This window comes from Oryctolagus cuniculus, chromosome 7, assembly GCF_964237555.1.
Source record: "Oryctolagus cuniculus chromosome 7, mOryCun1.1, whole genome shotgun sequence".
NCBI lineage: Eukaryota > Metazoa > Chordata > Mammalia > Lagomorpha > Leporidae > Oryctolagus > Oryctolagus cuniculus.
The window spans coordinates 54,740,184-54,767,272 of NC_091438.1; the positions used below are offsets into that span (position 1 = coordinate 54,740,184).

The following is a 27,089-nucleotide window of genomic DNA, read 5'->3' on the forward strand; positions in this document are numbered from 1 at the left end:
CCACAACAAATGAAAACAGAAGCGCACAAGAGACTTGGGTAAGAATGTTCTTGACAGCTTCAGTGCAACAGCCAAGATGGTGCAACTCAAATGCCCACCCACCAAAAGGAGGAATAACAGCAAGTTGTGGTCATTCACACGATGAGATGCTACTTGGCAAAACCAACTGTTGAGACACACCAAACCATGGCTAACCATAATACCACCACGTTGAATGGGGAAAAACTCCTAGGACGCCAATTATATTCAATTCTAAAACAGGCAAAACCAACCAGCACTGACAGAACTTGAAACACTGGGTGCCTTGGAGAAGTGTGGGTAAGGACAGTGATGGAGATATTTGTGTTTGTATAGGGGAGTGGATTATATGGATTATTTGCCTGTTAAAACTCAAAGTATAAATTAAAGATCTGTTCAGTTCTTGGTGTGTAAATTTAGGACACTTTTGTGAAAAAAAAAAAAATGCATTGGGGCCAGCACTGTGGCGTAGTGGGTAAAGCTGCCGCCTGCAGTGTGGGCATCCTACACAGATACCGGTTTGAGTCAGGCTGCTCCACTTCCAATCCAGCTCTCTGCTATGGCCTGGGAAAGCTGTAGGAGATGGTTTAAGTCCTTGGGCCCCTGCACCCGTGTGGGAGACCCAGAAGAAGCTCCTGGCTCCAGGCTTCAGATCGGCCCAGCTGCAGCTCTTGCGGCCATTTAGGGAGTGAACCAGTGGATGGAAGATTTCTCTCTCTCTCTCTGCTTCTCTGTAACTGCCTTTCAAATAAATAAATAAATCTTTAAAAAAAGAAAAGGGAAAAAATATCCACAAATTCAAAGATATCCACTCTGTACTTTAAAAGAAGGTGAGTTCACAGGCTACAGAAAATGACTGGCTTTTACCACTCTTACTGAAGACAAATACAGGATTCCATGTTTTATATTAGGTCAAATATTCAGTCGATAATCAGTGCTGGAATGATTATTGCTAGTTATCTTGTGGACTACCACATAGCTCTGATTTGGCCCCCCATCCTTCTTCCTGCCGAACTGTTTCCAGCCAAGTCCTCTCGCAGAATTTGCACATATCTGTGCCTACACAATGCACAAAAGGCTCTCTCACACTCGAGGTTCTTAGAGCGGAAAGGATGTCAGATTCCCAAATTCAATCTCCTAGATATTTAGTGAAGAAACTGACGATTACACAGGCTGTGACTGCCCACGGTGACATTGCTGCTGAGAAAAACAGACTACAAATCCCATTTCAATGCTTTTCCCACCATACAGCAGTCCTGGCGTAAATACCAATAACTCCTAACACAGCTTCTCAGTACAGACAGGGGACAAAGAAGCTGCAAAACCAGAAATGCACCAGCACTTCTGAAGCCAGTCAGCCAACCACTCGTCCGTCCGTCCATCCATCCATCCACCCATCCACTCACTCACTCATCCCATCCACCCACCCATCCATCCTCTCAGAGCCAAGGCGGACAGCACAGCAGCACTGAAGATATCTGCTCACTGCTGAACAAACCCCACATTCAGCCCTAAACTGCAGCTCTGGGCCTCAGGAGCATCTGGTGTGCTCTAGCAGGAGTTCTAGTCCACCCACCTGGCTATAAAAGCACACCTGTGTGTACCTGCAGGTGTGTAAGATACACGCTTATCTGGATTCCCACCTCGTTGCGGCTGTGGATCATTCACTGCTTTCTTTACCCGGGGCAAGGCTGGACATGCATGCACTCAGGAAGTGCTCAGGGTATGCAAACAGCTTTCTGAGTACAGCTCAGAGGGGCTGCCAGACAGTAAGAACTCACACAGAGTTTCTTTAACACTGTAATAACCCGCCAGTATTTCAAAATTGAGTGACTTCACATAAAATCTGAATCCCCACGGCTTTTCTTCAATGCTGCAAGCCATGTAATGACACGGAACCCCCGCACTTCTGCACAACAGCCTCTTCTGGAGCGGAGGGAGAAATGCTTGCTCCAGCTTTCCATAGACTTCCTTGCTGCACACCGTGGCCTGACGCCGCGGTACTGCGCAGGCGGCTTCTAACCACAGGAGCTCCTTCACCCTTGATGCCTCCCTCCCAGGCAAGCCGTGCAGGATTTATTTTACGTTTCTGGCAGCAATGCCCAGCCCTGGGCTGTCCTAGCCTCCTTCCTTCTCCTCCCAACACTACTTAAGCTTTCTTGAGAGTGAGTTTCCTTCCCTCTCTTACACTGTTCCATTCTGGAATGAGTCTCGGGAGACGCCAGCCTGTAACTCTGCCCTGCCCTGTCATCAAGCTTGCTGGCTTCTTTTCAACACCATTCAAAGCTGGCCAACCAATCACACTTCAGAAGACTCCACAAGCTACCCAATGACGGGGCAGCTGCGAGCCAACCAATCACACTTCAGAAGAATCCCCAAGCTACCCAATGACAGGGCAGCTGTCCTTAAACCAACAAGAAACCACGAGACATAGATAAACTAATTAACATGCTAGAAAAATAAAGACAGAAGCCCAAGAGAGCCTACTGCAACAAGACTTAAAGAGAAACATTTACAGAAAGGAGGCCCGGGCAAGTGGCGGTGTTCTTACAGGCCACCTTCGCTCCCCACCTGGACTTCCTCTGTGCGCGTGGAGTCATTTGCCAACAGGGGCTCCCCAGTGGGAGCTTGGATGGTGACAGATTTTTCTGACCCCCTGCCATCTTTATTCCGGGGTGATTTGTGTCTCTCTCTGGTTCTCTCTCTGAAAAAAAAAAAAAAAAAAAAGAAGAAGAAGATAGGATATATTTATGCCATGTGAATATGTAACTCTGATTTAGCAAATTATGTTATAAATTTCACTGTGAATTAAAAAACATTCTACACACACATATGAGTGCGTGCATACACACACACACACACAGAGAGAACACCAATATCTACACATCCCACCCTCCTGCAAGGAGTAAATGATTTTTATTCCCTACTCAATATTTTCTGCCCTTCTAAGGCGCACAATCAAGGCTGTCACTGGGCTTCTATCAGCAGTGACTATATTTTTTCAAAGTGTAAAATTTTAATTTTAGAATTTGTATAGCTAAGGCACATTTTATTGTAATAGTTATGGTCTTGATTTGGTTATATTTGCCTAAATTAATTCACTCCCTAAATGGCCACAACAGCTAGCAGTGGGCCAGGCAGAAACCAGGAGGCAGGAACTCCATCCAGATCTCCCATTTAGGTGGCAGGGACCCAAGTACCTGGGCCATCCCCTGCTGCCTTCCTAGGCAGGAGCTGGATCAGAAGAGGAGCAGCCGGGACCTGAACTGATGCTCCAATATGGGATGCCTGCCAGCGTTGTAGTGGAGGCTTACCTGATGTGCCATGACTGGCCTCTCTAGGGTTTTGTACTTTAAATAAAAATAAAATAAAGAAAGATTTATTTGATTAATTTGAAAGGCAAATCAACAGAGAGGGAGAGACAGAGAGAGAAAGAGATCTTCCATCCACTGGCTCACTCCCTAAATGGCTGGGGCTGGGCCAGACTGAAGCCAGGAGCTAGGAACCCCATCCTGGCCTCCCACATGGGTGGCAGGGACCCAAGTACTTGGGCCATCCTCTGCTGCCTTCCCAGATGTATTAGCAGGAAGCTGGATTGGAAGTGGAGCAGCTGGGACTCGACCCAACACTCTGATACGTGATGCCAAATGCCAGCACTGCAGGTGACAGCTTAACCTGCTGCACCACAACGCCTGGGGCTTTTTAAAATCAGGACAATACTGCAGAATATCTAAGTGTCGGTCTGGCCAAAAAAAAAAAAAAAAAAAAAAAAAAAATCTGGGACACACTGTCACTCTAAACCTTCGGACTAGAAGAGAAGAAAGGAAATTCTAAACCAGTCCAGAGATCCATTTACTTCTTATTCTCACAATTCAAAATGAAAAGTCATTCCCACAAGTTCCAGCTGAGCTCGCAGACAGCCACGGAAACAAACAAAACCAGGACAGATGACAGCAAGAGGTGTGAAGATGTGTGTTTGTGGGGGTTTCTCCTAAGCAAAGCAGCCTGGGGCATCACTTTAATCCCATGCACCTTCTGGATGGTCTTCCAGGGTGACTGGAGGACAGCCTGCTACCAATCAATCAGAAAACTACAAAAGGAAACAGTTTGCATGGACTGGTCAATAACCCTTGTAGATGGAAACTGACACTCCCAGCTGCAGCTGGGAGGGAACCCGAGGCCCCACCAAAGAAGCCCCTTATTGTCAGCAATCATTAAGTTCCCTCACCTCTTGGCTCCCAAAGACCACCATGACATCAGTCCTCCTCCACCGCTCGCACTCCCTTGAAAAGTCTTGCAGACAGGAGTGAAGAAGCATTGCACACGCAGATTTCGGAGACAAACAGATCTCCTAGATGTGTGACTGCACAAGCCATTCAGTCTCCTTATGCGTGAAATACCATGTGGGCAATGTGCTCAGTGCAGGTTCGTGGGCTAAGTGCTCAGTGCTCAGTAGCTGTTATCACTATCCCTGCTATTAGCACTTGCCCATGGCACAGCACTTGTCAGACTTCTACCTTATCAATACCTCCTTAGGATCAGCACTGGTTAATTACTTCAAAGAGCCAAGAGGCTAAGCTACCACAGGCTGCAGATAACCTCCAGTGACACCAGCTTTGTCCCTAGAGCCTCACTTATCACTCCAACTCATCGCTAAGTTAGAATGTAGAAACAGATGCAATCTGGTCAGCCTAGGTGTTTTGTTTTAAACAGACAACTAGGGAAAGAGCCCATGGACAGAGAACTGTTCTGTTTACCCACAGATGTGCCCAGCAACACCAACTGCCTGCTCCAATGCATGAGACACTGAGCAAAGTGCCTCCCTAGACTCACTTCACTCAATCCTAACAACAACCTTAAAGGGTCAATAGTGTTTTCCCATTTTACAGATGGGGAAACCGAGGTTCGCAGAGTTTCTATGACTTTCCAAAGTTACAGTAAATGGCAGAGTAGGAGATACGACCTCCATTCAAGACCACTATGCTGCATGCACTATTCTGAAAAGCAACTGGAATATCAGATGGCAGAAGTACTCCTGATGCTGGTCTTCACATCCCTACACTGTACAAACTAGCAGAGCTACGAGGCATTTCTCTGAAGCTACTGGGAAGAGGAACAGCTGGACTGTGACCTTAGCTGGCCCTGGGCTGTGTGCTTACAATCCCTTCAAAAGCCACTCACTGGGAGGAGCAATCCCCACGTGTGGGAGAGACAGGTGAAGCCTAGGATGACTGCTCCACCCCCAGACCCACCATGGCCAGCGGGGCCAGGGCCCCCTTTCCATTTTCTGTTTCCACTCTCCCCAAGTACAGTCATAGCCATTTCTCTCCAGGCCATCAGCCAGGTCCCATGCTCACCTAACCCACCCATCTATCCACTGGTCCCGTGGGGCAGATCCTGTGACAGCACAAATTCCAGTGGAAATCAAAATTCCTTCACCGAGAGCCAATGCCCGGAGCCCGAACAGGGCACCCCGCTGTGTGCAGAGGAACCACCTGGCCTGCAGATCCACTGGATCCATGCTCCAAGAATGCGTCTGCAAGAGAGAGCCTCTCTCTTCACCAGCAGCCCAGGGGACCTGGATGTTGGTGGCACAGGAAGCTTTCTCCAGGACTTTCTGACCCAGTGCTCCCGGGGAGGGGTCTGCTGGAAGGACTGCTTAGAAGTCTGCCTTTGCATGAGACGCCCTGGACACAGCAGCGGCTCTGGAATGGGACCCTTAAGTTCATGTTCAGCTGTTCGATGTTGCAATGTACAGTGCTTCTCTGTTAAGAGAGAAATAAGTGGATGCAGTTGGGAGAATGGCTCTGGGCAACATGGACAACAGTGACTGAGGGATGCCCAGAGCTGACACCTGCCCTTCCACCCACTGTCATGTGAGAGGCAGGTGGAAAGCCCATCCTCCTGACTCACACCAGCTGGGGGCACTGCTCTGTGCACCGGTCCTGTCATCAAGACCTGACATGCAGGCCTGGAGTTGTGGCGTAGCTGATAAAGCCCCCACCTGCAACACTGGCAGGCTATGCGTGCACCAGTTTGTATCATTTCTGATCCAGCTCCCTGCTAATGGCCTGGGGAAGGGAAGGGAAGGGAAGATGGCCCTGTGTTTTGTCCTCTTCGTGTGCTGTCCACGTGGGAGATCCCAATGAAGCTCCCAGCTCCTGGCTTCAGTCTGGCTGTTGCAGCCACCTGGGGAGTGAACCAGCAGATGGAATCTCTCTCTCTCTCACTGTCTCTCCCTCTCTCTGTGTAACTCTTTCATATAAATAAATAAATATTTTAAAAAAAAAACACCTAACATGTAGCTTTTATAGAAATTACTGGTCCTGGATTACAGCTCTGGGAAGACCTTGGAGCCAAGCCAGTACTTAACACTGACACCCCACAACACTGCCGTTCAGGGCTCGTCAGTGTGTAGCACTATGAGTGGCATGTGGCCAGCTCACTGCACTGTGTGTGCACCCAGACGTTCAACCCTGTGGCTCCGGAGGCTGTAACTTGCAGAGGCGGTCCCATGGATGAGACCAGCCGTGCACATGGCCTATCTGGACATAGGAGAGCAGGGAAGGAACAGGCTGTAAACCACTGGGATGGGAGTTAAAACACACGCACAGCGACATGGCGTTCCAGCGCCACCTGTGCGATCTGGATCACCCGTGTGTCTCTGCTGGGCAGCTGGCTCAGTCCCCGCGTTCTTGGTATCTTTATGTCTGAATGTGCCCATCTGTTAAGTATATTTGTACATGTGCAATTTGTGCACACAGAGATACATGTATTTGCGCATGTGTGCAGGGGGGTGGCAAAAGCAAGCATCACTGTGCAGGAGTGTGCGTGTGTGTGTGTGTGTGTGTGTGTAAGTGCAGCAGTGTAAGCCACCATGGAGCCGCACCCCTGGGGCTGCTGTGAACACCATCCCCCTCCTCGCAGCCGGGATCCCTGTGATTCCCACAGTGCTGCCGGTTCCAGCCAGCATTTCCTGGGAAGACTGTTGAGTCCTGTTTCTGCTGCTGGTCTATTTCTATTTGGGGAAAGCTGGCCCCACCGGTTACTCCTCCCTTTCCTTCTCTGCCACCACCCACTACCTGTCCTTTCTCTGCCCTGCTGGGGCCTGGCTGGCTGCTCCCTCTCCACCCTGGCTGTGGGGGGGGGGGGGGGAGGCTGGGAGCAGGGCCCACTGATGCCGAAGCAGCCTCCCTGGCCCAGGCTGCCCTTTTTTGGACAATGCTAATTTTTAGCACACTGGCCACAGGGGGACACTTCATTTCTCTTTCAAAAGAGGCATTTCCCTTCCAAAGAGCAACAAGTCTGCTCTGAAACCTGAGCAGAGCACCTTGGCACTAACTTCGGGCCAACAGCATTGCCTCTGCGTGCCTCAGTTTCATCGCCTGTAAAATGGGGCTACCACCTCCACTCCAGCACTGCTGTGAGGATGAAAGGGAACGCCCAGGAGAGGCCTAAAAGGCACCCAGGAAGCGGTCATTAACACTCCTGGCAGCTGTAGTCATTAAATCAGGAAACGTGCACACCGAACACAAAGGTCAGGTGAGGGCGGCTGGAGTGCGCACCACTTTCCCAGCCAGTTCACCTGATGCCCTCTGGAGACTGCAGGCAGCGGGAACCAGGCCACTGACCTCCTGGCATGAAAAGAGTCACCTGCCACCTGCCTGGACGCCGGCCAGGCCAGCCCTCAGGATGATCACCGCGTCATCGGGTGTATCAAGTTTGGTGCCCTTTGTTATTCCGGCACACTAACATCTCCCGAAGCCAGTCCCCCTGCCGCTTTCCTACACTCCCATTCAAATCCTCGAGCAGGGCAGCTTTCACCAGGACCCTCCTGGGGCAGCAGGCCCTTGGCTGGGTCTGAGGCTGGCTCCCAGGCCCTGCACAAATGCTGCTAAGCATTCTTCCCTCCTGGGCAAACCCTGCCTACAGATTACAACTGCGCCCGCCACTGCCTTCAGACTCACCTGTGGGCAATGACGTCCTTTCTAAAGAACTCACAGAACGTGCCCACCGACGCCTCATGCTCAGATCCCCTCGCTCAGAGCTCTGGAACATTCCTGGAATAACTGATTTAGCGTCACAGCCTGTGTTAACATGTGCCAAGTGCTTCCCACACGGGTCCTAGAAGGCGCTAGGAGCTCTGCACTGTGTTTTAATGCGAAGTCACAGCCTCTTAAAGTGACCCCGGGAGCCCTCGGAGGCCTGAGGCAGCAGCAGGGCCTGGCACAGGCTGCCCCTGGGCAGGCGGGGCCTGAGAGGCGGCTCCAGCTAGGGATCCTGCAGGCCACCCTCCTCTCTTCACCGAGCACCAGCATGGCCCAGGCCCTGTGCTGCGCAAGAAGGAGGCCTCCCATGCCGGCCTGGGAACTGGTTTCCCAGGAAGGTCCACAGGTTGACTGTGGTCAAACAGCCGTTTCCAGCATTTTCCAAGGCATTGGGTGTGTGCACTCGCAGGCTGAGTCTGTGCTGACTCCCCCAGGCTCGGGCTCTGGCCTGGGACTCAAGGTCCCCCCAGCAGCACCCTCACCTGAGCACCTGCTCTTTCCCTCCCTGGTTATAGGGGCTCATCTGGGATCCAACACAAACTCACTGACTGCCTTCCTCCCAGCTGTTATGACTTTATGAATAAGACTTGGTCATCTGTATTCAGAGACAGCCATGGTCCCTATGCAAACACGTACCTTACAGTGTACAGGGGTAGCTGTTATAAAGGCACCAGGTCTTCAATCTCGTTTTTGTAACAAGGGCTCATCAACACTTTCTCGTGTCATTAAGTGTCTTTGAGAATTTTTTTCTTTACATCTCTCATTCCATTTTTTCAGGAAATTACAGAATGTACATCTGTAAAAACCTCAGCGAGCGCAGTCACCATCCCAGGCTAAGCTCCTGCCCAGCAGAAGACCCAGCCTGGCACTTGGGGTCCCATTTCCAGACCTCCTGCTATGCATGGGCGTGCAACCAGTTACCCACATCTGCAGTGAGCTTTTGCAAAACAGAATCTCCCCTCCCCCCAGCATTCAGCCACCACTGCTGTCCCCACTGCTGTCCCCCCTCCCCCCGTGCCCGTCGGGGAGGGGCTGTGATGACAAGTGGGCCTTCTCTGCAGACATGGGGAGATGCCAAGGCTGTGTACCAAATGGCTCTGTTAACTAGTCCATTCAACCTTCAACCATCCGCAAGGAGGGGACTGCTGTACCCATTTCACAGATGAGGAGATCAGGCAGGCGCACCAGTCGCCTGCCAGCTACCGCCCCTTCTTTCTTTACACATTCGCTGGCTCCTCTCAGCACAGCAGGCCCTCTGCACACCAGTGCACACCTGCTCTTTCTGGTTACCTTTGCCCAGAAGAGTATTTGCAAAACGCAGACTTGTTCCCTTGGTAGACAAGTCTGGGAGAAACAGGCGCCAGGCCAACCCCTCCAATCCCCCAGGCCCTGTGTGAGACTCACTGCAGATTCGTAAGGGACAGCCAGAATCAGCTGCTCTGGCTGAAAAGTAGCAAATTAACACTTAAAAAAAAAAAACAAAACAACCCTTTCATTAGCATTCTTTTCAAAGCTTTGAGAGAACTGACTTAGAAAGGAAGAGCCATTTCCACTGCGGGGAGCTTTCCTCTAAAACCAATTGTGAGGAATGACCGCCATGAGCACTAATGGGGGCTATAAAAGGTGAACTGGTCCTGTAGGTTCCTCCCACGCAGGCTCCAGGCTCTCAGCGCTGGCTTCTCCTCTCCAGCCCCACCAGCCCCAAGTCATTGTTTGAAGAGTGACTCCAGAAACCCCCAGCGGCCTGCAGCCTTCCCCAGGAGGAAGAGTGACATACCCCTGTCTGTGAGATTTTTTCGAATGACTGGAATAGTAAGAATATCCAGAATAAGTGGATTCGGTATCCATAGCAGTGCAGAGCCGGCTCTTGATGAGGAAGCAGGTAGAGAATCGCACCTGGCGGAGTCTGGGAGTCGGAGGCCAGCCACTCTTCAATAGCAGTCAGTTCTGGGGAGAGGGAGAAAGACAGACGTGAGTCTCCACAGAGAGCAACCTGCTCCTCTCTGGGGTCTCCACGATGAGACAGGTGATCAAAAGTCAAGTGCTGCATTCTAAATCCTCCACCCAGGCGGCAACAGGATTCCTGGGACGGGTCGGGGGAGGGGACAGCACAGGTGCCCAGGGAGCAGAATCCCATGAAAGGGGCCCACCTGCTGCACACAGCCTCACTCTCCCTGGAGCTGGCCACTGGGCCGCGTGACCCACACCAGCCCCGCCATGCGGTGCCCAGTCCCCACTGCCAGTTTGCTGGTCACATCTAAACACCACGCAGCGAAGTAGCTTTTAAGGGATTTGGGCTTTAAAAAGAAAAATGATTATTACCACATCATCTACAATAATAAAAAGGTAGAAATCATCTTAATAACCGCCCCCTCACACACACACACAAAGGAACAGGCAAAGAAACACGGTTCACTCATTGAAAGCAATATCAGATCTCTGTCGCGGGTGCTAATGATAAAGAATAGAAGCACTTGTGCTGTAACAATAAATAACAGTAAACTTAAAAAAAGCAAGACCCAGGCTCACAGACACACTGAATCTACGTGACATTTGGAATCACAGAAAATTGCTTATGGCAGGACAAGGAGCAAAAGGAGACACTAGAAAATGCAAGCAGGTGACTCGCCTGTGGCAAGCTCCCAGTCTTTCCTGGCGTGTTCATTGGATATTGCTTCGCAATGCACTCAGCTGGCAACCTTTCCAAGGACATTCCTGAGCTCCCCCATCCTAAGCCTTTAACTTCTAGAAACCGAGATCCACCAGTTCTGCCCTTCCCTGGATCCTGGTCTCAGAGCCCCACCCCCACCCCACCCCCCGCACGGCAGGGGTCCTGCTTCCAGCCCCCTCCCAGCTGAAACTGCAAACAGCACCAGGGAGAGAAGTGTGAAGAAAACACAAAGGAACTGTAAATGCCTTCCTTACCCCCCGCCAGGAGGCGGCCGGGCTTCCAGACCCCGGCAACAATGCGCGAGAGGCCAGAGGGCAGGAATCGGGCTAGCCAGTCACCACCCACCCTCTCAGCCCCAGAGCCTCAAAGGCCCCGGGCCCATTCACTCTGAAAGTAAGAGGCCTTCACAGCCAAGGTCTGCCACCCAGGGCGTGTCCCTGAGGTCCTGACTCAGCCCGGCACTTCCCTGCCAACAAGAGCCCAAGTGCAGCCGCTGTCTACACAACCTGGGATAAAGTACTAACTTTTTCCTTTTTTTCTTTTTTTTTTTTTTTAATATTTATTTGAAAGGCAGAGAGAGAGAGACAGAGAGACAGAGAGAGAGGCAAGGAGAGACAGACATCTGTTGGTTCCTTCCCCAAATGGCTGCAGAGGCTGGGGCTGGGTCAGGCCAAAGCCAGGAACCTGGAACTCCATCCAGCCTAAGCACCTGGGTCATTTTCAACTGCTTTTCCCAGGAGTATCAGCAGGGAGCTGGATCGGAAGCAGAGCATTGGGGACTTGACCCAGCACCCATACGGGATGCAGGGATCAGATAGCAGCTTAACCTGCTTTGCCACAGCACTGGTCCCACGGCGCTTGCCTTCTTAAACTCCCTCCTCCATCTGCCTCTGTTAAATGGGCACAAATCACAGGGTTGCTGTGGCGAAAGAAGCAGATAGCGCATCCCGAGCCAGGTTCCCATTCTAGACCTGACTCACTTCCCAGCCGTGGGACCTCAGCCATGCTATTAGAACTCTTTCAACGTCCATCTGTAAAACACAATTGGCCCAGCGGGCTAAGGGCTGTGACAGTAGCCAGCACGGGCTCCAGACGCGCTGGGTGAATGAAGGCTGGTATGGCCATCCGCACCCCTGACGCCGGTTCCCAAAGCCCCGTGATGGCCTGGTCTTTCTCAGCGGGAGAGGACTTTCAGAAAGGAGCGTGGCAGCCCGCCAGCAATGTCGCCCGCCTTCCCCGGGTGAGGCTCGCCTGCTGTCAGCACACGTGGGCTGGCCCCTCCATCCACCACTTACCAACGGTGACCCGGGCAAGGCAGCGCGTCCTTGGGCAGTGCCTCCTTGGGGTCTCCGTTTTCTGACCCATGAAAAGGAACTATGGCAGCCTACTTGGCAGGGAGCGGATGGAAAGGTTCAGTGTGAAAACACACAGAGAGGTTGTTTTTAAGAAAAAGTTTGGCCTCTGCAGTACCCCCCCCCCCACTTTCCTAGAAGGCCTGGAGAGCTGGATCACCGTGGCCCTCCCTCCCCGGTCTCCCATCACTGTGGTCCTCCCTTCCTGGTCTCCCATCATCGTGGTCCTCCCTCCCCATCTCCATGGTCCTCCCTCCCCGGTCTCCCATCTCCGTGGCCCTCCCTCCCCGGTCTCCCATCATCGTGGTCCTCCCTCCCCGGTCTCCGATCTCCGTGGCCCTCCCTCCCTGGTCTCCCATCTCCGTGGTCCTCCCTCCTGGTCTCCCATCTCTGTGGCCCTCCCTCCCCGGTCTCCCATCTCTGTGGTCCTCCCTCCCCGGTCTCCGATCTCCGTGGCCCTCCCTCCCTGGTCTCCCATCTCCGTGGTCCTCCTCCTGTTCTCCCATCTCCATGGTCCTCCCTCCCGGTCTCCCATCTCTGTGGTCCTCCCTCCCCGTCTCCTATCTCCGTGGTCCTCCCTCCTGGTCTCCCATCTCCGTGGCCCTCCCTCCCCGGTCTCCCATCATCGTGGCCCTCCCTCCCTGGTCTCCCATCTCCGTGGTCCTCCCTCCTGGTCTCCCATCTCCGTGGTCCTCCCTCCCGGTCTCCCATCTCTGTGGTCCTCCCTCCCCGTCTCCCATCTCCGTGGCCCTCCCTCCCCGGTCTCCCATCATCGTGGTCCTCCCTCCCCATCTCCCATCTCCATGGTCCTCCCTCCCCAGTCTCCCATCTCCGTGGCCCTCCCTCCCCGGTCTCCGGTCATTCTCTGGGTTCTGGCAATTGCAGTTTGCTTTCAGGTTTCATTGCCCTCCAGGCTGGGCTGCTTCCTCCGCCCCTCCTGACCCGGCAGACGCCAGCACCCGCCAGCCCTGTCCCACCTGCTTTTCCCTGTCTAACCACAGATGCTAACGGCAGCCCCATCTGCCCAGGAAATGGCTCGTGAACCCTTCCAGACTCCTACATCTTTTTCTGCTTCCCAACGCAGAACTCTCCACCAGCCGTTCTGTCCAGACTGTGATCTCACGCTAAATGCTGCTGGGGTCTCAGGCAGGCGGGCCCGGCCCCCCCAGAGCTGGGCTGACCCTAACATGGCCTCCTGGGGAAGAGGCCCCCCCCCCCCCGAGCTTCTATGCTCTCCGCCCCCTATAAAATAAGGTCATGTTAATATTATCTCTTCCTGGTGCTGTTGTGAGGATTAAATGAGACTCCTGACATGAAGTCCGGGCAGGTGGTGACCCACATTTCATCCCCTGCCCCCTGGGCCAGAGGGTGTCACTCTGTGTCACCCTGGAAACCTTACCGTCCATTAAGGCCATGTCCCTCAAAGGAAAGCAGTGGTCCCCGCTGTCCTCTGGTAAGGCTTCCCTTGCACCACCAATGCCCCTGTCCAGTTCCTCTCCCACAATGCCCGATTTGACTCAGCCCACACCCTCCATCCTCAACACCCCACTGACACACCAAAGCTGGCCAGAGGTAGTTGTGAGCCAAATTCCAAAGATCACATCACCTCCAGCTCAGGATCCACTCAGGCACCGCGGTGTGTACCCAGCGGCTCCGCGAGTCCCTGCCCCACAGCACTGGGGTACCACTGCTGGCTGCCTCTAACACCGCATGCCCGCGCCTGACATTCAACACTCACCCCGCTAGTCTCGTCCACCCCGGGGCTGACCATGGGATAAGCTCCTCGGAGGCTGGTGGTCGGTATAATGCCCATCCCTGAGAGACTCTGACCACTATAGGTGACCAGCGAACACTCACTGAGACCCAAATCCCCAGTGCACATCGCCTGCTCACACACCTCTTGCTCCCGCTGGGAGGATCAGCACCTCTCTACCCCCTCTGGATGTCCTGGCCCATTCTTTGCTACGCTGCAGCGATGCTATCGTCCTGCTGAAGACGCCTCCCCCTGTGCCAGTTTCAATATTCCTTCTCCCCCTCGTGCCACACATCAGACCATCACTAAGCTCTGCCTGTCCTGGAGGCAGCTCCCCTCACTCTCCCAGATCCCAGTCACCCTCTCCCTCCACCGCATGACGATGCCTCCAGGTTTCCTCTCTTCTCCCACGCCTATCTTATCCAAGATCTGAGCCAGGAGGAAAGAGAAGCAATAGGAGGCAAACGGACTCATCTTTTTAAAGGACAGTTTGAGCCAAGGTAAGAACTCCTGTGGAAGTAACAGACAGCATTGCAGAAGTTCACCACTGCAGTGATAATTTATGAGCTACTTCCCCTGTGTGCCCGAGAAACTCACAGAACTCCTGATAAGGTCCTAAGGGCTGCCTTATCAGGAAAGCAATAAAGTCCTGAAAAGAAATCAAGTTCCTGGAGTAATTAACTGATAGGCTGCTGCCCTGGCCTGAGCCAGATGCAGTCACACAGGCATAGAGATGGAGCTCAGAGTATGGAACTCACTCCATCACACGAAGCCCCGACATGACCCTGCCACGCTACCGCAGGCTGGCCAGCAGCCAGCACGGCCTTGGAGATGACAATGCAGATGCCGCTGGCTTCCCTGCTTCAAACCCTCCCCTGGTGTCCTTGCTGCACTTTGAATGAAACACAGAGGCTTTTCTGCCCCCGACTCGGGCTCCCTCTTGCTTCTCAAGGTGTAGGGCTCTGCCAGGGCGCGTGCACCAGTGCAGCTGCTGGCCCTCGCCCCTCCAGTGACCTCTCTCTCCCCTTTGCCTTTCTAGACCCTGCAGCCTGGAGCGGCCCTGCCCAGCACCCCGTCCTCTTCCTATCACACTTTCCAGTTCTACACTGATGTGCCTGCCGGCTTACTGCACAGCTGGCTCCTGGACACATTGCCAGCTCCACGAGGGCAGGGCCACTTTTCTTCCCCTGTTTCTCCAGCGCCGGGACCAGGATGGGCTCCCAATAATTATCTGTTGAATGAAGGGTTGGCAGGCATAGGTTCACCACGGATGACCTACTTTAAATCCTTAGTCTCACAGGCGAAAAGAGAGACCTGAGTGTCCCTTTGGCCACTGCCCCTTCCTCCGTCACTGTCACTAGCCCCTTAAAAGCTGCAGCAGTGCTTGGTGGGGGCTGGAGGCAAACACTGGGACAGGGTCAGAGCTCCCCAAAGCTCACTGCATGAGAGCGAGAAGACATGTGTGCAGGCTACTTTATCCTGAGTGGTGGCGGCATCATAGATTCAAATGTCATAAAGAACCTCCTTTGTCAACCTTTATTAAAAGCCAAGGGCAGAGCAGCAGCCTCAAATAAAATCCTCCCCTGAAGCCCCGTTTACTCCTATAATATATCGGACTACTACTACTTAAATGGAAAACACGGCGTTAAGAAATTCATATGAGAGAAATAATACGTTCTGGTAATGACAGTGGTCAATACACGCCGAAAAGGGAAATGATAAAAGCATCAACAGTTCTGCCCAGAGCTATCGAAAGGAGCTCTGGTTTGGGGGTGGCAAAGACGCCCCTGAATTTGAGGAGCCATTTGTCCCTCTGCAGTGGACACATTTCCAAGGGAGCATGGCATGTGGTGCGCTGGTGTCTCTGTACATCATGGAGGCTCCTTTGAATAGAGCTTCATCACCTACAGAAGTCTAAAGAGTTCAGTCCACTAATGATTACTGACACCTCTTGCAGCTGACATGTTTCTCCAGACACATATCTTAATTAGACGGTACTCAAGGACGCACAACTACTGGAGGAATTTTGTTGAGGGTCTACTTTCCCTGCAGCGAGGAAGGACAATGAGCCCAGGTCCTGGAATTAAGACCGTTCACATCCTGGCTACTGTCCCTAGCAGCTGTGTTGTTCAACGTGCCTCAGTTTCCATAGCGGGAATGACAGAATTACATTTCACTCATGTCATGGTCCTGTGCTGGGTGCTGAATGAGAAAATTCACAGAAGCATTCAGAACAAAGCCTAGTGTGGGGTAAGCGCTCACAACCATCAACTGTGTGATTATGACTTAGGTCAGCACCATTCCTCTGGTTAGGGAGGCTGTTTTTGCATCGGGTATGGCCCGTGTCTCCTTTACATGATGTACACTGACTTTTCGTGCACTGCACTGGTCTATGCTAGCTCACCTGTAACAATTACCATCAGTCACTGTAGAGAAGTCATTTGGGAATTCCCATTCTGTGCCCTGCCGTCCTCCATTTCCCATTCCCCAAGGGTAGAAGGGGATGCTGAGAAATGGACCAGAACACACGTGCCTCGAGGGTTCACCTGCAGGGCTGCGGGACTGCAAGGGAGGGTATGCAAACCACAGCGCCCCCTCCAGCTCCCCTAAGTGAGCGTCCACAGGGCTTGAGGCACACAGCAAACCAATGACTCTCATTGCAACAGAGCCCTAATACATGAGCGATTCTGGGTCACTGGTCACAAAGAAGGAAAACGTCGACCTCGCTTTTCCTGCCTTGCCAATCAGTGCAGCCCACCTTCCCAGAATCCCTGTTCTCGGCTCAGGATCCCTCACTGTCTGAAACCGCCCCAGCTGGGTCCAGATCTCCGAAGAGCTGGGAATGGTGAGCATGTCTTGGTGTGTATTTGCTTTTGGGCGACGCCTTTGTCCCCTGCTAGATGCTTAAGCTTCAGGAAAAGAGATCTCATGAGCGTTAACTTCCACTGCAAATCCTGTGGTGCTGGGTTCAACTGAGTGCTGTCCATGAAATGGGATACAGAAGGACACGCGTGGGGACAGACAACAGACCCTGCGGGCACCTTTCTCTTAAGGCTTCAGTAACATACTCCAGCTAGCACACCCTGGAAACACAGCTAACTCTGTCCACGTTATGGAAAAGGGCACAGCACCTTGCCCAAATCGCATGCCACATACAGCTAGCCCTGACCACAGCTGGTTTGTTGTACAGAGAGATGATGGCAGGCCCAGTCCAACAGCTGCCTGACACCAAGTGCTTATTGTGTGTGAGGCTCTGTTATAAGTCATCTGCCTAAAATATTCAAATTCTCAGAACAAGACCTTCAGGGAAATAAAATATGAATTTCGTGTTGCAGTTAAAGAAACTAAAGTCACAAACCTGGTCAATGCTGGAGCTTGGAGAGCTGGTGCTGTGGCGCAGCAGGTTAAGCCGCCGCCTGCAGCACGAGCCCATCCAGCTCCCTGCTAATGTGCCTAGGAAAGCAGTGGAGGGTGGCCCAAGTGCTTGGGCTCCTGCACTGTGTGGGAGACCCAGATGAAGCTCCCAGCTCCTGGCTTCAGCCTGGCCCAGCCCTGGTCACTGCAGTCATCTGGGAGTGAACCAGTGGACAGAAGACCTCTCTCTGTCTCTGTCTCTCCTTCTCCCTCTGTATCTTTTCCAAATAAATAAATAAATCTTCAAAAGAAAAGAAAGTTGGAGCCAGGGCTTCAACTTTGAGAGACTAACTCCAGACCCTGTGTTCTCAACTATGGAAGATTTATAGCACTATAGCAATTCCCAGAATTGTTTATTTACATAGAGGAGGGCAGGCAACAATCAAAAACTGCCCCCAAACTACACATAACCCTTCAGTGAATTTTGCGACAGGCTCAACATCCCAAGCATCTAATTCACAGGAGCTCAAGGTCGAAAGGATTTAAAACAGAGTATGATATGGGCCCATCCAGCCCAAAGGGCCACGCAAGTCCAGGGCAGCCAGCAGCACGAGATGTGTGTGTGTGTGTGTGTGTGTGTGTGTTGCAGGGATAAAGAGGGAGGATACCTTCTTCACTCAACACTCATTCACTCTTCAGCAGACAAGTGTGATATGGAATTGTTGCTTGCTAAGGAAATTTTAAATTTCCTTTATGGTTTCATCCTGTTGCTCAATACATAAGACAATAAAAACGCACAGCTTGGCAAGCAGCCTTTACAAATATGCCACTCTCGAAATTCTTCTCAGGCTTTCCCCAACAAACTGCAACCAAGCTGCAACCAAGTCACACTGAAAACACTCAAAGCGAGAGACACCAACCTTTCGGAGACGTTAAATGCCCACAGAGAGATGAAGTGTGACATTTCTTTGAACTGTCAAATAAAACAGTTTCCTCCCACAAATCAAAGCCCCAACTGTATCACACTGATTTAACCCAACTTTAAAAACTCTAATTAGTGGTTACATAAAATGGCTAATTACGTCTCCCGGATTCAGACCGGTTTCTGCCATCTCACTTAAAGGGCCTGGGAGCTGTGTAATCACACAACCCACCCACTGGAAGGAAAATGCTAATTAGCCTTGTCGAGGGGGCGACCCAAGTTATAATATTTTTCAGCAGCCCTGTAAAATTTATAAACATGTCAGTGAAAACACCAGATTCTTTCCAGCTTGCCAGCTTTCGGAAGAAGTGTCTAAAAATACATGCATTTCAAGCCCCAGCTACCCCCCCCCCCACACACACACACACATACACAAAAGGGTTTTTAACAAAATGCACGTGCCAGCCGCATACTCATCACACCTCCTGCACGAGCAGCGGCAGGGGCTCCCAGCACCTGGGCGGCGTGGCCATGATACCTGCTTAGGAGCTGGGAACCCAGAGCGCCGGATTTTCTGGGCTCCTAGTCCCCGCGGCTCCGCCCACTCCTGCCGCTGCAGCCGCCACCGACGCGTTTAAATTTTTATAAAGCTTCACACTTCTCCGCGCGCGTTGCTTGGGGGCAGTTCAAAGGCTGCAGGAGGACAGGCGGTAGCGCGAGTGCAGAAGGCAGCCCCGGCGCGGCGAGACTGCCTCCAGCCCGGACACCTCGGGCGGAGTCGCCGGCCGCCGGCGCTCCACCCCGGCGTTTTTAAAAGTAAACTCCTACCTGCCTGTTGCGCTCTCCCAAGCGCAACCGGACTCGTCCCCCTCCCCCGGGCCTCCCGGGCCGGCTCAGTGCTGGGAGCGAGGTGTGAACACAAGCCAGCTCTGTCCCGGAGCCTGGCGAGGGGCCAGACGGCCCCCGGTGGAGCCCCGCGGTGGGGTGGGAACCACGGCGTGCGCCCGGCTCCGGGGAGCGCAGGGCACAGCCGGCCGGCCTCAGCCAGCCACCACCGATCCGGACGCCCGGTGCCTCCACCAACGCCCGGCCACTCCCTGCTGCTGGCCGGCCCGACACGCGCACCCCCAAAGGCGAGCCAGGGGAGAAAGGGGCGTCCGACGCGTGGGCTGGGAACCCCGGGAGCCGAGGGACTGGGGCGTGGCGGAGAGCGCGGGCAGGGGCAGGAGGGGCGCACCGCGCAGGGACGGCAGCGGAGTGGGGTCCCGGGAAGCAGGAGCCGGTGCGGTCCATAGGAGTCGCGGGGGCTCCTGGCCAGAGGCTGGAGGCCCGCGAGTCGGGATCTAGGTCCAGGGGGTGGGAGTGCGGCGGAAGCGCGGGGGGCGCTTCCCCGCGGGAGGTCTGCGAGGGGCCCGGGCGGGACTCACCTCCGCGCCGGCCGGCCGGGCTCCGCCGGCCCGCGGTCTCGGCTCACGGCGGCCCGGCTCTGCGGCCTGCGCTGGGCTGGGCTGCTGTAGAAGCAGAGCCCCGCCGCCGCCGCCGCCGCCGCTGCACTGCTGCTTTCCGCTTCCTGTCCCGGCGCCGCCCCGCAGCCCGAGCCCAGCCCTGCGAGCCCGGCGCGGCCGCGAGCCAAGAGCTGCGAGCGCTGCCAGCCCCGCCGCGGGCCCGGCCCACCTGCAGCGGAGGGCGGGGCGGCCGCAGCCCCCTGCCCGCACTCAGACACAGGCAGAGGCGCGCGGTCACACCCGGTCACGCGGGCCAGGGAACTGACCCCCAGAGACACACCCACCCACCCACCCCCACACACTCGCTCACACCCGAACGCAGACTTGCAGCAGCTTCCCACCCTGGCACCCGCAACACATGGCAAACACGTGGTCAGGGATTGACACCGCCCCCACACCCCTCCCTAGCGCCCCAGCTCGCTTTCACCCTTCAGCTTACACGCACACACACAATTACGCACAAAATACGATGGCGTTTGCCCTCACCAGAGCCCCAGCCCAGATAGTCATACGGCTTAGGGATGGCTCTGGACCCATTCATTCTCTCCCCAGCCCCCTCCCCGGGCCTGCCCTCACGTGCAACCCAAGAAATGGCCCGTGATAACCACATCCACCCACACCCCCACAAACCGCCACAGCCAGCCCTCCCTCCTCACCTAATAGAGCAGGTGCCTCCAAACCCTCCCCCAGCCTCCTAGAAACTGCTAGAAGAGCAAGTCTCTGAAGGCAGGTAGCCCAGGGGGGTGGTGCCGCCTCAGCCAGGTCCCTCTCTCAGCCTTTGTGCCACACGGTTGCTAATGTCCACCTTGCAGCATTGTGGGGCGATTATGGGCGGAGGCAGTGTCCAGTAGGCAAGAATGCTTTGCAACTATTTTCATGAACATTTGTACTCCTCACAATGTACTTGTCTTGTGTTGCCAGGGTTACTGCCTTAAGAAGACGCTCAAGTTGAGGACAGCTGACTTCCACTGCTCCCAGCCACCAGGCTCCACTGCCTGTCGGGCAGTCCCCACCATCTGCCTGTCATCCCTCCACTTCCCAGCGGGCTCCAGGGGGCAGCAGGTCCAGAAATGGGGAGCTTTAGTAAAAAGCAACTCTTGTGTTTGAAAACCTAGCTAAAGTCAGCCGGGGGCTTCTAACTTGAGTTAGAACAGCCCTGGTGTGGTCCACACATTCTTGATGAGTTGTGGTGGAAAGTCATTATTTGTTCACTTTAGGTTATGACAGCCCATTAGCTTACCATGTGAAGCTTTCAGGGTAAGTCCAAAATAAGCTGTTTACAAATAACAAGTGTACATGCCACAGGCTGGGCCATTTGTTTTTATCCAGGCTGAAGTGGGTGGTTGACTAGGGGAGCCCTGGGTACCTGCCCCGGCTCCAGGTGCCTGTCGTTCACCTGGCGCTCACCTGCAGCTGTGAGTGCTCACCTGCTTGGCTGGCATCAGAAATGAAGGGGGTGTCCTGGGCACCCTCTGCCATGGCTTTGTCTCACAAATCCACTTGTCCCGAACTCAACTAGGGAAGCAGGCGCTGCATATGAATGCCCTGCAGACTCCACAGGGCTCCGCATTCCAACAGCCTGTGCAGATGTTTCTCTCTCCTTCCCATTCTCACAGCTTTCCCAAACCCTGGAATGCTACCCACTGAGTCTTCCTGCGGCTGAAATGCCTCCTATCACATGCAGCCTTCCAGGTTCTCCTGGGGTCTCCTCCCCCGCGTGAAATCCCTCCTATCAAGTGCAGCCTTCCTGGTTCTCCTGGGGTCTCCTCCCCCGCATGCCTTCTCAGAGCACTTTGCATTTTTGTGCTCACCTTCTCACTGTGGCCTTTGCCTCTCATCTCTTCAATAAGGTAAAAACGCCGTGTCCTCTTTATCTTCTGTGTTTTTCTATCTCAGATCTTTCCCCACAGTAGTTGCTTTAAAAAAAAAAATACTTAGCAAGGGCTGGCAGTGTGGCATCCTGAGCTATGCTGGCACCTCTCTAAGAGTCCCGGCTGTTTCACTTCTGATCCAGCTCTCTGCTAAGGCATGCTGGAAAGCAGTAGAAGATGGCCCAAGCCCTGGGGCCCCTGCCACCCCAGTGGGAGACTCAGAGGAAGCTCTATTTCAGCCTGAACCAGCCCCCGCCAATGGGGCCATTTGGTGGAGGGAACCAGCAAATAGAAGATCTCGCTCGCTCTCTCTTCCCCTTCCTCCCTCTCCCCCCCCTCCTTCAAATAAATAAATCTTTAAAAAAAATACTTAGCAAATGACTTCTTGTACTTCGGAAGTTTCTAATCGAAGTAGTAAAGAATCTCATTGAAAAATCATGGCATATGCACATAAAGATAGTTAACAAGAAAAGACGGTGAGTTGAGTAAGAGGTGTCTGATCAAAAAAGTAAATTGTACAAATCTGTGCTTTAAAGGGGACAGACTGGACCAGTGTTGTGGAGTAGCAGATGAAGCTGCCACTTGTGGTACTGGCATCCCATATGGCCAGTGACTGGTTCGCGTCCCTGCTGTTCCACTTCTGATCCAGCTCCTTGCTAATGGCCTGGGTAAAGCAGCAAAAGATGGCCCAAATGCCTGGGCCCTTGAACTCACGTGGGAGACCCAAAGAAGCTCCTGGCTCCTGGCTATGACCTGGCCCGCCCTGGCCATTGCAGCCATTTGGAGAGTGAAGCAGCAGATGGAAGATCTCTCTCTACCTCTGCCTCTCTCTCTCTCTTTCTGTAACTCTGCCTTTCAGATAAATAAAATAAAATAAAATAAAAGCTAAAAGAGGGGGATAGACTTTATAAATAGGAGAATCACCCTTATGCTCACTTAGATACTATTTACATTTAGTTTACAGACAGTTCTAGTAACCCAATGCTCTGATTTCCAAGCCTACCATGGACTAGAAACACATTGAAAGAGAGCGGGAGGGGCCCTCAGGGAGACCCCAGGGACTGCAGAGGGGGTCATGGTAAGGAGTGCTTCCTTCTCTGGCACAGGCTTTTTCTTTTGCCAGCAGCACCTCCAGGAACTTGGCCACATCAAGGGCTCACAGTGTGCACAGTGATGAGCTGAGGTGGTGAATGGTGACGTGGATATGCAATCTCCAGAGTGGTGATATGGGGCTGGCACTGCAGCGTAGGTGAAGCCTCTGCCTGTGGCACTGGTATCCCATATGGGCGTTGGTTCATGTCCTGCTCCTCTTCCCATCTGGCTCCCTGCTAATGCACCTGGGAAAGCAGAAGATGGCCCAAGTCCTTGGGTCCTTGTACCCACATGGGAGACCCAGAAGAAGCTGCTGGCTCCTGGTTTCAAATTGGCTCAGCTCCTACTGTTATGGCCATTTGGGGAGTGAACCAAAAGATGGAAGAGCTCTGTCTCTGTGTCTGTAACTCTACCTCTAAAATAAATAAATAAATCTTTTTTTAAAAAAGGTGCTGATCCTTTAAAGGGCTGTTTTCTCAAAATTCTCCAGATTTCCTGTTTATTGGCTAATAATGCCAGCAGTGCAGCGCCACAAGGTGGTTTTAAGGGGAGAGCCACAGGCATAGCTGGCCAGGGAAAGCTTCCCTAGGGAGGGTAAGTGTGTCCTTTCCTGAAGAGAAGAGACAACTGGAATAGAGGCCCAGCTGGAAGACCGTGTCTGACCCAGCCCCAGTGCTCCACATACACGTGCAGAACAAGCAGGCCAATAGTACTTCTATGGGGAATGTGGGCAAGGCAGTGGAGAGAGCAATGCCCAGGGTATGCCAGAGTGGAGCAGAGGAGTCAAGATCAAGGTAAGGGCTTACAGGGCCGGCGCTGTGGCGTAGCAGGTAAAGCCGCCTCCTGTAGTGCGGCATCCCATATGGGTGCCAGTTTGAGTCCCGACTGCTCCACTTCCAATCCAGCTCTCTGCTGTGGCCTGGGAAAGCAGTAGTAGATGGCCCAAGTCCTTGGGCCCCTGCACCCACATGGGAGACCCAGAAGAAGCTCCTGGCTCCTGGCTTCAGATCAGCACAGCTCTGGCCATTGAGGCCAATTGAAGAGTAAACCAGCGGATGGAAGACCTCTCTCCCTCTCTCTGCCTCTCCTTCTCTTTCTGTGTAACTCTTACTTTCAAATAAATAAATAAATCTTTAAAAAAATCTGTTCCACCAACCCTTCCAATATTAAAAGAAAAAGATAAGGGCTTATACTGGAGAATTCAAATTTGAGTGGCTAGGATTAGAGGATAGAGAAGGTTCAATTCAACACTCATACTTGAACTACTTTAAACAGGCAAGCACCATGATAAAACACTCATTCATCTAAAAACGTAAACTTATAGTCATTATGCGCCAAATATAAAGCTGGGTGATGTAACATTGATCAGTAGGGTGCAACATATGTTTATTGAACACTTACTTTGTAGCAGTTCCTATTCTAGACTCTGACGATACCTGGAAGCAGGCAACAGCTGCTGCCTCCGTAAAGTCTACATTCTGTGGGGAGAGATGGACAAAAGAGTGTTCATAAGACTCTGGTGGAAGAGGAGCTCGGGTGCTCCCTGTGGAGACTGAGGCAGAGACAAAGCTTTGCAATGGCACCTGACTGCTGGACAGAGGTGGGAGGCAGCTGGAGCATGGAGGCAGCCTGGCTCAGCCTATGGGGGCAGTAAGGCTGCACCTGGCTGGCCCCGGGGGCTGGTGCTCAAAGATGAGTACGAGGCTGGTAGAGAGAGGGGGCATCTGGGCAAAGGCACAGGAGTGGGACAGAATCTGTCGCAGAAGGCGCATCTGAGGAATGGCAGAGAGCAGGGGCAGGGGCGCTCTCCCCAGGAGGCTGCGGTGGGGCCACAGGACTGGAGGGACCAGGTATAATGGGGAAAGAGGGCAGGAGGGCGAGGCTCAGAGGGCAGGAGCAGGTCTGCTAGCTTAGGGCACTTAATGGTTTGGCTGGGAAGTGCAGGAGGGAAGAAGCAGGGCAAGGGTGAACCAGAGAGGGTGGACACGAGGCCTGGAAGAGGGGCAGGGGCCAGAGCTGGGGTGGGGGGGGATGCCTACTTGGCAAGCTGACAGGCTTGGATTTTTTTAAAAAGATTTATTTATTTATTTGCAAATCAGAGTTACACAGAGAGAGGAGAGGCAGAGAGAGAGAGAGAGGTCTTCCATCCGATGGTTCACTCCCCAGTTGGCCACAACGGCTGGAGCTGTGGTCTGAAGCCAGAAGCCAGGAGCCAGGAACTTCTTCTGGGTCTCCTATGCGGGTGCAGGGGCCCAAGCACTTGGGCCATCTTCTACTGCTTTCCCAGGCGATAGCAGAGAGCTGGATCGGAAGAGGAGCAGCCGGGTCTCGAACCAGCACCCATATAGGATGCTGGTGCTTCAGGCCAGGACGTTAACCCACTGTGCCACAGTGCCGGCCCCAACAGGCTTGGATTTTGACTCGCAGGCAATGGGGAGCCATGGGAGGGTTTTTAATGGGTAAGAGTAAGATGAGCATGGAGAGGGGCTTGGTGGGAGGGAGAAGTGAAGGCCGGGAGGTTGATGGAAGCTGGAGAGACAAAGGGAGACTGAATGGATGACGGGGTCCTAGTTAACACCTGCACCCCACACAAACCTCAATCACAAATGGTGCATAGGCAGGAGGAGAAAGTCCAGGGAGAAAAAGCAAATCCAGTTCTACACAGGTTGAGTGTAAGGCACCCGTGTGGGCTGTGCAGGTGCAAGGAACAGTAAGTAGTTCATGTTCATTGAGCGTGTGTTAAAGTTGGGTGCTGTGCTGGCTGTTTTATGAGACGTGGTGATCCATCACTACAACCTGTGATGTAGATATTTTATCACCTCTGCTTTACAGACAAGAAAACTCAGGCACAGAGAGGCTGAATAACATTCCTGAGATCACACAGCTGCCAGGTTGGGCCAGGCTTTGAATTCAGATTGGCTAACCACAGGATGCTCACTTTCAACCCATAAGCTGTACTGTTTATTGGGTTGAGAACTTGGGAGAAGATAGGCTAGTGATAGCAAATACTGGCTTTGGAGATTCCTGGTAGCTGGCAATGTAGTAGAGAAAAGAGCAAGTAGAGGTAAGACAGTGACATGCAGAGATGACATGGGTGTCATTGTTTTCTTTTGTTTCGATTTTTTAAAAAGTTTATTTATTTGAAAGGCACAGTTATAGAGAGAAAGACAGAAGAGACAGAGAGAGAGCTTCCATTCACTGGTTCACTCCCCAAATGGCTGCAACGGCTGGAGCTGGACGGATCCGAAGCCAGGAGCCAGGAGCTTCTTATGGGTCTCCCATGTGTGTTCAGGGGCCCAAGCACTTGGGCCGTCCTCTGCTGCCTTCTCAGGCACATTAACAGAGCTGATTGGAAAGTGGAGCAGCCAGGACTCGAAACCAGAGCCTGTATGGCATGCTGGCACTGCAGGCAGTGGCCTCACCTGCTGTGTCACAGCACCAAACCCCATGGTTTTCTTTTGATATTGTGGGAAACCCTTATGCCTTTTTATAGACCAGGGGGCAGTAGCCAGAGAGATTTTCACAAGGTGAGAAAGAAGGGGCACTTGGAGAGACAAGGAGGATGTGTGATCACGAGCTCAAGTAGAAGGACCAGCCTTGTGCAGGGCAGAGGTGAGGCCACCAGGCGGGTGTGGGAGGTCTCGGTATTCTCAGTGAAGTGGGAGGCAAGAAGTCCTCATTACGAATCACGGCGGGGATGGAGGTGTACAGGAGACGGAGGCAGGCCAGAGTGAGCAGGTGCATTTGACGACTTCCCAGGGACCCACAGAGAATCTGATTGCCGCTGGGAAGGAAACCACAGAGCAACGCACATCCCCAGTTTTTGCAAGCAGTTTGAATGGGCTCACAGGTCCTGGGGGCCTGCCAGGGACACAGTGCTCTCTGACGTCTCCTTTAGGTCTAAGAATTTTGAACTTTGATGAGTTGAGTTGGGATGGCCAAGTGGAAACTTGCAAAAGCAGTTGGAATGGTAGGATTTTCTATGAAATAGCTTTGCCTGGGCTTGGAAGCGTAGTCTGTGGACAGGAACCAGGTGTGTTTCATGTGCAGCCACGGGACCACAGTGGTGAGAAGTCATGGTCTGTGGCCCTGCACTGCTGCCCCACCTTGCTTCTCTGCAGGCCTGGGCAGGCAGGCCCACTCCCAGCCCAGTAGAGGCCTCCGCTCTCAGGATCCTGCCAAGCCTACAGATCAACTGTGCAATCAGGAACAGGCCGTGAGCTGAGTGGAGCTGAGGGGCAGAGAGCTGACAAGGACACCAGTCAGTGCATAGAGCCTGGCACTGCTCAGAGTTCCCCAAACGATTCCACTTGCTTGAGTAGCACAAAGGATCACACGCAGGCCGATGCGGTACAGAGCTGGACCAGGCTATCAACACCATCTGGGACCTGCCAGCTTCCTTAATGCTTTTTTTTGTTCTGTGGCTTCATCATCAGTAACTCATTAACTATGTATGAGAAACTCTTGAATAGCACACAATCGACACCGTTAAGCTAATTATTT

At 53.1% G+C, this 27,089-nt stretch overlaps 1 protein-coding gene across 2 annotated transcripts in view; it reads right to left on the reverse strand.

Annotated features, from left to right (window-relative positions):
• VANGL1 (VANGL planar cell polarity protein 1) overlaps window positions 1–19,685 on the reverse strand; it is a 48,876-nt gene extending 29,191 nt beyond the window's left edge. Inside the window, exons 1-3 of one of the 2 annotated variants that reach the window (XM_002715738.5) lie at window positions 19,546–19,685; window positions 9,844–10,013; window positions 2,590–2,722 (exon numbers count right to left, since the gene is read on the reverse strand). In XM_002715738.5, coding sequence (XP_002715784.1) covers window positions 2,590–2,722; window positions 9,844–9,914 — 204 coding nt within the window. In that variant the 5' untranslated portion in view covers window positions 9,915–10,013; window positions 19,546–19,685. Of the gene's footprint in view, window positions 1–2,589; window positions 2,723–9,843; window positions 10,014–18,656; window positions 18,777–19,545 lie in introns of those variants that run through there. The other variant, XM_051856129.2, reaches the window with a different exon arrangement.
• Window positions 19,686–27,089: the final 7,404 nt, after the last annotated feature.